Source organism: Populus euphratica, unplaced genomic scaffold (genome assembly GCF_000495115.2).
Source record: "Populus euphratica unplaced genomic scaffold, PopEup_1.0 scaffold53.1, whole genome shotgun sequence".
NCBI classification, from domain to species: Eukaryota; Viridiplantae; Streptophyta; class Magnoliopsida; order Malpighiales; family Salicaceae; genus Populus; species Populus euphratica.
Window position 1 is genome coordinate 851,557 of NW_011499934.1, and position 10,819 is coordinate 862,375.

General features: G+C 34.0%; 2 protein-coding genes across 3 annotated transcripts in view; one reads left to right on the forward strand and one right to left on the reverse strand.

Annotated features, from left to right (window-relative positions):
- The first annotated feature begins 4,241 nt into the window (after positions 1 to 4,241).
- On the forward strand, positions 4,242 to 7,383 carry AGG3 (guanine nucleotide-binding protein subunit gamma). 2 transcript variants are annotated; one of them, XM_011041675.1, is made up of 5 exons: positions 4,242 to 5,242; positions 6,243 to 6,295; positions 6,404 to 6,448; positions 6,563 to 6,604; positions 6,946 to 7,383. In XM_011041675.1, the coding sequence occupies exons 1-5, from the start codon at positions 5,093 to 5,095 to the stop codon at positions 7,292 to 7,294; spliced, it is 639 nt and encodes a 212-aa protein (XP_011039977.1). In that variant the 5' UTR covers positions 4,242 to 5,092; the 3' UTR covers positions 7,295 to 7,383. The 2 variants fall into 2 exon arrangements, with proteins under 2 accessions (XP_011039977.1, XP_011039976.1); XM_011041674.1 differs by having other exon boundaries at positions 4,249 to 5,242; positions 6,560 to 6,604.
- Positions 7,384 to 8,604: 1,221 nt separating this feature from the next.
- Positions 8,605 to 10,819, reverse strand: part of LOC105136366 (Subtilase family protein) — a 3,526-nt gene continuing 1,311 nt past the window's right edge. The window contains exons 2-3 of the mRNA XM_011041676.1: positions 10,318 to 10,819; positions 8,605 to 9,523 (exon numbers count right to left, since the gene is read on the reverse strand). The exon at positions 10,318 to 10,819 is cut by the window's right edge and continues 22 nt beyond it. Of these exons, the coding sequence (XP_011039978.1) occupies positions 8,862 to 9,523; positions 10,318 to 10,819 (1,164 nt within the window). The 3' untranslated portion in view covers positions 8,605 to 8,861. The remainder of the gene's footprint in view (positions 9,524 to 10,317) is intronic.

Sequence of the window (10,819 nt, forward strand, 5' to 3'; positions counted from 1 at the left end):
ATTTTTGGAAAATAACCTAAAATTGGGTTATGACATGGTATATAAATTCACCATCAAATTATATATAAAAATAAAATGACATGCAAATTATATTCCAATTATGGTTTTCAGGATGAAGCCAGAGTTTGTGTTTGCAGATTTAGTAAAATTGAAACAATACCCTAGAGAGACTATGAAGTAGTATTTATATTGATTTATGAAGGCTAGAGGAAAGTGTTGGTCTAGGATTCTTGAAAATAAATTTGTAATGATTGCACAACATGGTCTGGAATGGAAGTTTGTAATTCATTATTCCATAAGCACATGAAAGATAAATAGTTTATCAATGGTTATTTTTTATGCATTTTGTAGTGTTTTGATTGGACATCTATGAAATTGAGATAAGAACAATTCAAACTTAAGAATGAGCTTTCTCTAACTTGATAAGACCAATATAAGAGGATTTTATGAGAATTTCTTTATTTTCTTAGTTATTTTTATTCCTATTCACTTAAGGAAAATATTTTTGTTTATGTTATTTTTATTTTTTTATTTAGTTTAGGAAATCAAATATTGTGCATGGTAATTTTATTTTTTCTATTTAATTTAGGAATCCTAAAAATAACTCTATGATTGTTTATTAGAATTGTTTCGTCAACAAGACGTATCTAGAACTAATAAGTGTTTGATAGTATGGTAGCTTATAATTTTAGCTACATTTTGAAAATGCATTTCACTTGAAAAAACATTGGATTGATGCTTTTTTATAGTGTTTTTGAATTATTTTGATGTGTTAATAAAAAAATTATATTAATATATTTTCAAATAAAAAATACTTTTGCCAAACATATCAAACCACAATACCAAGCACCCTAACATGCATAGATTTTTTAGTTTTGTATTTCAGTAGAATACTTGAAGAGATGATGTTTAGCGATAAAATTTTGAATTGAAATTTTTGTATCATGATTTGTAAAAAAAAAAAAAAAATTCTATGTTATTTATATTTTCTGTTTTTCTAATGTTATTTTCGTCTCGTTATATTTTGATCATTAGTATTGTCTACATATATATATATATAGACTGGAATTATATATATATATATATATATATAGACACTGGAATTAAGAAAAGCAAATTAAAACGGGGGAACGAAAATCTAAAAGGGGAGAAGTGAAAAATTAAAAATTTGATGACAGAATTCTAAATTCTGTATTTTATATAGAATTGACTATGGAATTGTATAAAAAAAAAGGAGGAAAATGAAAATTTAAATGTATTTTAAATTTTTATGATGGGATTGCGAAATTAAAAATGTATGTTTATTTAATATTTTATAAAATGGTGTACTTGCAATCAAAATTTAAAAGGAAATGAATTTTAAAATGAGGAAAATGAGATTTTAAATTGTGACACAAATTTTAAAAATATTTATTTATTTAACATTTTTATGAAACTAGGAAAGAAAACTAGAATTTAGAAGGAAAGAGAATTTAAAAGGAGATTTTAAATTGTGAGGAAAAGAAGGAAAGAGAATTTAGAAGGAGGAAAATGAGAATTTTTAATTTAGTAACTAGAATTAGAAAACAATTATTTAATATTTAATAAATTAGCGTTGTAATTGCGACAAAAAAATATTAGGGGAGAAACAAGTTTAGAAGGTGGGAATGAAAGTCTAAAATTTGTGACAGAATTAAATTGAACATAATATTTGGAGAAACCTATTAATATACACTTATATTACACCATTTATCAATCGTATTCTTATTTTAAAAAAAAAATTAATCAACTGTAATATTTAATTTATTTGTATTCTGATATTCCCTTTGTGAACTATTTTTTATAAAAAAATAACAGTCATATATGTAAAACATGATAGTTTTAGTATAAACGTATAAAAATATCCATTTAAGCCATTGGAAAATATAAATTTTTTAAATAATAATAATAATTTTTATTTAAAAATATATTAAAGTAATATTTTAAAAAAAAAATAACATCAAAATATTAAAACAATATGAAAATAGAAAAAAATAATATGAAGTAAATAAAAAATTAAGAAATTTTATGTTTTTTCAAAAATATTTTAGAAATATAAAAATAAATAAGATTTAATTAAAAAAAAGTGACGCTTGTGCTCTCCATTTGATAGTTTTAATATATGTAACCAAACCTATTTGGGTTTGAATTCTTTTAACGATAATATATATATATATATATATATTAATTTATATTAAAATCACTAGTAATTATCAATTTTGATAACATTAGTTTTGCATAGAGGTGTATTAGAAAATAGAAACAAATTAAAAGAGATTAAGCACTCTCTTGACTGCATTAAAAAAGTGTAACTCATCAACTTTTTACCTTTTATCATCTTCATCTAATTATTTTAAAAGTGGTTTCAAAATTGATTTTATATAAACTCTAACGATGTAATATAATACCTCAACATGAATCTTTAAACTTGCCAAACTCAATATTATCTTACATTAGTTTTTTTATTTAATTAGAAAAAAGGTGGCTGTTTGATTATTAAGATTAAAGGGCATTTTAAATAAATAAAAAAATTAAATAGTTAGATGAGGAATATATATAAAACAAATCTATATGGACTCACTCTTTGAAACTTTTAAAATTGAATTTACTGTGATCCTTGGCCTAATTTAAGGGCAGACCGTAACATGGGAAAATTAAATAAGACTGTGTTTGAAAATAACGAGACTGCGAAAACCAAAACCAAACATAAGTGAACAGATAACAGAAGTGTCCTGCTGCTCTCTCATTATATATATATATATTTATATAACTCTATATTTTTGAATTATTTTAATATATTAATATTAAAAATAAATTTATAAATAAAAAATACATCAAAAAATAACCAAATCTCTGTTACCTCAGTTTGTCTTGTTCGTTGGGTGCTTGCTTCCTTCAAAGAAAAGGAACATCCCATCTCGCCATTTCTTTTGAAAAAGGTAAGCTTCAATAGGCAGACACTCCCTCCGTATCGGCGGATTTACCCTCGTGGTGATTATTCCTTTTTCCTCGTCTCAAAATCAGAGCTGGTTGAAAATTGCGATACGGAGAACTACATTTTCCTCGTCTCAAAATCAGAGCTGGTTCATGCTTGGAAAATTGCGATACGGAGAACTACTTAATCAGTCCCCAGAATATATGCCTACTAATTTCTCCCCTTGCCATTTTTTGATCCTCGCAAGTTCATCCCCGTCAGTTTCATTACCATAAAATTGAAGACATTTAAACCCATTTCTAGGAATTACATACTATGATTTTTTGTTTTATTGAGTTGAAGTCGGCTTTGCTTTCCTCAAGTTGCTTGCTACAATTTCACTTAAAGTATTATTTGAATCTCTTGTATATAAGTAATGTTTAGTGTCCATGTTGTGTAATTAATTTTGTTTATGTTTTAAGTATCAAGAATAAACAATTCTTAATTATTTTTTAAATTATGAGAAGCAATTAATTAATTAATCAAATACATATATGAAACCAAAAACTTCTTTAAAATTATAGTAATAGTAATGATTTAAAGTATTTTTCACTTATAAATATATCAAAATTAATTTTTTATTTTTTAAAAATTATATTTTACATAAACACATCAAAATGATTTCAAAATATAAAAAAAATAAATTTATTTTTAAAAAATACAAAATATACTCCTTTTATAGTCATATAATATTATTGAAAGAAGTGGTTTTTATGAATTCCATTCTATTGGAATTTTTGGCTAATGATGCTGTTTCATCAAAAAAATAAATCAAATTATAAATCATAAATAGCTACAAGCCATTAAATTGGTGAAGCTAAGTAATAACTCCCAAACCAATTGCATAATTGTAAGACTTACAATGTTTCTTGTAATATATTCTTTTCAGATTTTTTTTTAATTCAATATAGCAATTTCTTGATTTTCCGGTAATCTAAACTTACAAATAGTTGAAGCTGATGAAGTCCTGGGGACAGATTCGCAAGAATTTAAAAGATTGGAGATTGGATTGTTAGTTACTGTATAGATTGGGGATTGATTCGTAGATAAAATCGCAGTCCACCCTTCCCTCCCTAGTCTCTCCTCCACCCGTTACACAAAACGATGATGCTACTTGCTCTCCTGGAAAACCCTTTTATCTCTCATACGCAGCCATCACGTGTCATCTCAGGTACTGAACTACACATCGTGCTTTTCGCCTCTCCCTCTGCACATCCACCTCCACGTCCAGCGACACTCTCTCAGACCAACAAAAAAAAAAAATACAGACGCACGAGAGAGGAGAAAGACTTTGTTTTATTACTTATTTATCTCTTATAGTACACACGGAGAGATACAATACAAGCGTAGTGAAAGGAAAAGAGCAGACACAGTAGTAGCTGTAAGTTTTTACTTGTCATGAAGGAAGAAAGAAAGGATCAAAGCACTTACTAGCTAGTTACTGAAGGGTGAAGTAGGGCGGGCCAAGATGGGAACGTACACAGACTTGTTTGCAGGCTTTTCCACGGCCGACTTTACCATTATTACCATGCATAAAGCTAGTGTCTTCAGAAGATCACCATCAGATATAAATACAGACGCATAGATCTCTCCCTCACACGCACAGTCTCTCTGTGAAAATAATAAATCACTCTCAATCTGTCAATCTATATGGTGCAACTATTATACACACGTACACACACATTCATTCACTCTCTTGTACCAACTCTGCTCTTATTAAATTGTTACAGTATCTTGCTTGCCCGCTTCTTTTCTTTTCTGGGTATTGTAATTATCCTTGTCAGGTTACGTAATTACTGCCTACCTAGCTCTGTCTCTGTCTCCCCCCGCTCTCTTTCCACTCAACTTTCTTTTTTTTTTCTCTCTTGCTAGTACTCTGACTGCATTGACACCTAACATTGCTTGCCCTCTTCTTGTTTGTCCCTTGCTATGTTTCCATTTCCCATTGCTCTACTATTACCTGGTGTTTTTTCCTTGGTATCGTTAACCAATAGTACTATACTTGTTTTCTCTCCTTTTGCATTTCTTGCTTCATTCTTCTTCTATCTAGTTGCTAGTTTCTAGAGATTTCAGTGTTAAAACAAGAGGTTACAAGGAGTCATGGCTTTTGCTCCGACTGGTGGCTCTTCCTCTGTACCATCATTGCCGCCGCCCTGTCCAAAGTCACCGCCGGAGTATCCGGATTTGTATGGAAAGCGAAGGGAAATGGCTAAAGTGCAGATGCTAGAGAGAGAGATTGGATTCTTAGAGGTGGGCTTTAAATTTGCTATTATTCTGTGTTCTCCCCCTGACTAGCATGTGGAGGTTTGGTTTCTTTAGTTTCTTATATGCTAAATCTTAATGGATATGAGAAGCTGAAGTGATAATATCATACCAATCAAATAAAGGAGAAACTAGAAAGGGAAGTTGAAACAAGCTTAACAAGCGTTTTATTGGTTTGCTCTAGCACAAGAAATTTACATCAACAATGGAAAATTAGGCTGAAACTTCCTTTGTATTGTTAGCTTATAGTGTGAGTTGAATTTTTGGAGGTACGATCCTTCTAGTTGCGAACACTCAATTTAAACATCATAAAGAGCCTACTACTGCAGGTAGTAGAAGGATGAAAATTGGGTATTTTTTGGTTGGTTGTTTTATCCCAGATGCACGAGGACCTAGCTGACTGATATCTTGTGATGGCATCTTACGGAAATTGTAGATGGGTTATTATTGTTCAATAATTAAAAAAAATAAAGGTTTTTCATTGTTGCTGGCTTTGCCAAACCTGAAACTGGAATCAATTTTCCTTCTGGAATTATATTAACTGTTCATCCAGTAGCTTTGGACGTTGTGTGTTCTGCTGACGATTTTCACTGCCAACCTATCAGACTGAGTTGTGTATTTAGTACCTGTTTGTTTCAACCCAAACCACAAGATGGACTTTGTTAGTCTTAGAAGTGATTATAGCTGGTTATTTCCTGTTTTAGATATTTTCTTCAACAGTGCTCTATGTATGAAAGTTTTAATTTTGAATCTTAGCCTGGTCTAACTGGCCATCCTCATAAAAGGTTTCAGTGATGATATCATCTGTTTTATGGTAGAAGATAAGCAGTCATTAATATCTGTAGCTGCTCCCTACCAGCCAATTTATTTCATGAAGTTTGTGTGAAGATTGATTAATTGGATGGGAAAAAAAATCTTCTCTGAAAAGCTTTTATTCTCTCTTTTATACAATGAAATAATATTGAATTGGCAATTTCAATTTGAGCAGGAGGAACTAAAATCTCTTCAAGGCCTCCAGCCTGCATCTAGATGCTGCAAAGAGTACGTCAGTTTTACAATTACATGGCATAGCTTCAAGTGTTCCAAAATATATATGCACAAGTTATAGATTCTGTTCAATTAGCGGCTAATTGGAATATATTTTTGCAGGGTCACTGACTTTGTTGTGGCAAACTCAGATCCTTTGATTCCTACGTAAGAACAGGATCATCTGTTAAACTTTGTTTTCTAGTTTTGAACAGGAATAATAGCTTTGTGTATCTCTCCTTTTATTTTCCTTTTTATTCTTTTTTTCATTTTAACCAGAAGTCGGAAGAAACGAAGGTCTTGTCTATTCTGGAAGTGGCTCTGGTACTGTTTCATCGTCCATTTTTCTTATGTTTCTGTATAGAACTCTATTCAATTCCAGTAATTGGTGTTTGCAAAATATTCATTCTGGATTGTTTTGGTTCTTGATGTTCCATGAAACTCTTTATTTTGAGAATTTGCACGAATTTAAATTAATGTGTTTAACGTTCTATTATGAACTTAGTGGCATTTTAGTCATGCCATCATAGCATACTGCAAAATGCAGTTAAGAAGACAAGCCTAGGGCCTCAATCCATTTTTGTTACATAAATGACCAACAAGTTTCTCTTCTCTGCATGACCTGACTCTTTCACAAATGACGCGATTTCCTTTGTCGTTTGCAGTGGTATACGCTGTTTTAACCTATCATGGATCTGTTGCTGCTGTTCTTCGGGATGCTCTCTTCATCTAGAATGTCCGAGCTGCTGTGAGTGTAATCTACGTAACTGCTGTTCCTGCATCAGCTGCCCAACTCTAAAGTGGCGATGCTGCTGCTGTTGTCCTCTTCCTAGATCCCGTTGCTGTAGAAAGATCTCATGCAACAGGAACTGCTGCTGCACTTGTCAATTGCCTTCATGTCCAGATTGCTCTTGTTGCAGGTGGGCATGCTCTTGTCCCAAATGTCCAAAGGTACCCCCCGGTTGTTGCAATTGTAAAAAGGCTTGCTGTAATCCATGTTGTTTATTCTTCTAGCATTTCAGTGCGCAGTATTTTAAGGAAGCTTTTATCTACAACATGCCATTCTATTTCTCCATATAGTATCAATGGTGGGAACCTTTTTACTTTTTGGTTTCTTGAACTGGCCTTGGCTAGGTCTATAATGCAGTTAAGAAAGTTCCATCCATGCCAAAGGAGCTGTCCATTCAATTATCTATTAGGCTGCACCACCATACTTGACAAACAGGCCCCAAAGGAAACTTAAAACCACAAATAATAGTATAGTAATCTAGACATTGATTGGATTTTTTTTTCCGGGCCTGGATTGGTTTGGCTATATACGTACAAGACTGATGTTCTCGTATTTGTGGTCTTATCACTGTCAGAGGTTTGTTGTTTGTTTGCTCAAGGCTTTGTCAAGAGCTTGCTGCTATGTGTCAAGGGATATGCTCTTTTTTCACCTCTATCACAGCCCTTGATCAACTTGTTAATTTTTGAGTTGAAGAGAGACTTGGCTTTGGTAAGGTGTGCGTTTGTAGTTGTGTTTTAAATAATTTTTTGTATTAAAATATGTGAATGATTTTTTTTATTTTTTTTAATTATTTTAATATTAATATATTAAAATAATTTGAATATATTAAAAATATATTAATTTGAAATATATAAAAAATAAAAAAAATTAAATTTTTTTATAGATATTTTTAAAATATAAAAACAAATAAATAGTTACATGATTATTATCGATACACGCATAATTCAAAATCACTGGACCTACAACTTGCTAATTATTGATGCTAAATAATTGAACTGGGTGGCCTTATGCTGGCTGGCTGAGTAATGATCGTTTCTGGCCATAAGACTAACTGGAAACCACAGGGCACAGGTGCTGTCTTGTCATTCAAAATGAATCATAGTGACTATTCAACATGATGCCATTGCCAGTGCTTCTTTTGCCAATAAATAGTACCCACTAAGGCTGCGTGTCTGAGCAGAGTGGCAGGCTTTACCAACCATATAATTTTGAGAATCAAATGGCGCTGGTTTAGAAGGCCCTTTTACTTTGCATCTGAAACTGTGTCAGAGCAATGAATTTGCTACGAAAGCTAGCCCTAGACGGACATACGGTGTCTGAATATTTTATCTAGTAAGCTACGAAAGCGACTATAAATTGCCAGGTATGCTCAAACTATCCATGATCAATATCTTCCTTCGGTGACACAAGCCCCTTCTCTTCTTTTTGCCCTTTACCTAAATCGGCAACATTCAGTTGGCCAAAACCTGCCACCCCCATAGAAAGGTCAACAAGTTATAGGACGATAAGACTATTTTTAGGCCATGGTTAGATGTTATGTTATAAGGTCGATCTTCGAATTTGTATTCATTCAAATAGAGTATTACATTAGGTTCTCGAGCACGCGTTTAATTAAAATCAAACTTCTACCAGCCCTATTCTGCCTAGCAAGGGGCAAACAATACCATAAAATCATGTCCCAGCTCTGGCTTCTCCCTGTTCGGCAGCTCTCTCTCAAGCAAAGTTGTGACTAGGCTCATCAACAGAAAACCCATATTCATCTATAACAAATAAAACCTGAAGAAGAAAAGCTCACAACTGCGTCCATGAAAATGCAACCGGGCTCCTAACTTGGTGTTGAGCATTTCTCCACATGATTGCACCAAATTCAGATCTACCAGTGAGGCTGGCACCTTTCCTTGCCACAAAAGTCACTGTGTATCTAAGCTTGTCCCCAATATTTTTAAAAACAAGCTTAGAAGGCTTCACTGTCACCTGCACCGCTTGGGGCCCAGTCACGGCTACTTCATAAATGGAGCCAGCGGCGCCAACATTGGTCAATTCGCGGGTGTACCTTACAACCCTATTGTTGGTAAACACCACTGAGAACGACGGATAGTTGAGATTACCAGGGTTGAATTTCCTCGAACAAGTGATGTTTGGGCGCTTGACAATGGCTTGGACATGTTCAATGGTGTAGTCCAGAGAGCACAAGAAGGCTACGTAATCATCCGTCGAGATATCATACACGAGGCCCGGCGAGAGGGCTTTCTGTGGGTCTACATGACCAGATCCGTGAGCCCATGGGTTTGAAAGGGCACCACCTGCAGCGTCCTGGAGCGGGGAGTTGGTGTTGTCGCTAAAATAGGCAGTGGTCATGAGAGCGGATTTAATTGCACTTGGGCTCCATGTTGGGTGGGCTGCTTTCAGCAATGCAGCTACACCACTTATGTGTGGGCACGACATGGATGTACCTACAATAACAAGTATTCAACATGTTATGCACAGCAACAGAAGCCTGTTGGGTGACTTGACTACTAACTAGCCTAGTGTTGCTTACTTAGCAAATGTTTATTTGCGAGTTTCAATATGTTTTTTTTTAATATTAAAAAAATATTTTTTTATTTTTTTAAATTTATTTTTGATATTATAATATAATATAATATACCGCATCAGGTTGAACTAAAAAATAGGTAGACGAGATGCAGGTTCGACTCCAATATCAAAGTGCATCCTCTCGGGGAGACTCACAGGAAAGAAATGGAATAGGTTGGATAATCATAAAACCAATTAACCTAATGCTAAAAAAGCAAGACCACAAACACAACATTGACCTCTAGGCTACCATCTTTTATTGACTAGTGCTAGCTCCGATGAAGCCAGATATATAAACAAATTGGCAGTGGAAGAGTTGATAAGAGTATGTGATCTGTCTAGTTCCACTTTCACCAAGGGTTGATTGTGTAATAATATTTTTGTGCCCGTTAACACCCGAACCCAGTTTCGCCGATTGCCATGTTATTTACCACCAACCACCAAGATTTATTAGCATATACAAACCAGCTCCCAACCGTGATTAATCAATTTATTAAACTACAGGCTCCACTAATCATGTATTTACCTCCACTCCAAAGCAAGCAAACTTGGCATGCTGAACCTAGCCTAACCTCACCTAGTTAATAACAATAAACACAGACACGCAAGGAAAACAAATAGTACGATGATGACCGTTACCAGATTAGCAAATGGGAGGGAGGGAGTAGAGCACCTGACATGATATTGAACTGGGTTTTTCTAGTGTCGCTCTCTAGTCCAGTGGGTCCAATGGTCTCTGACCAAGCAGCCAATATATTGACTCCAGGCCCAATCAAATCCGGCTTCAATATCTCCCTTGTCACCAAATTTGGCCCTCTTGAACTAAATGCTGCTACAACTGGTGAAGGCCTTACATCCAAAACTGTCCCACCAAAACTCAAAACAGCCGTTGGGTTTGGATCGCTCTTAACATACTCTCGAATCACATCCCCAACTTTCCTCCCCACCGCCACAGCCGGCAACAAGTGACTGTCCGCCACCAATTCTTCCCCACTCTCCGCTGTATTGGCCAATATCATCCCAACCCCACCTGCATCCCTCACGACCGCACCCTTTTCGACACGTGGATTAATCCCCCTATCACAAATCACCACCTTACCACGGACTAACTGCGGTTCAAGTGAACCGGGCATACACAAATTGCATGTGCTATTGCTTCCCTTCTTATAAACCAA

Excerpts from the sequence above, each read along its gene's own strand:
- AGG3 (XM_011041674.1), top strand. The coding sequence starts at position 5,093 with ATGGCTTTTGCTCCGACTGGTGGCTCTTCCTCTGTACCATCATTGCCG. Across the intron at positions 5,243-6,242 it reads GAGAGATTGGATTCTTAGAG|GAGGAACTAAAATCTCTTCA; the intron begins GTGGGCTTTAAA and ends CAATTTGAGCAG. Across the intron at positions 6,296-6,403 it reads GCATCTAGATGCTGCAAAGA|GGTCACTGACTTTGTTGTGG; the intron begins GTACGTCAGTTT and ends ATATTTTTGCAG.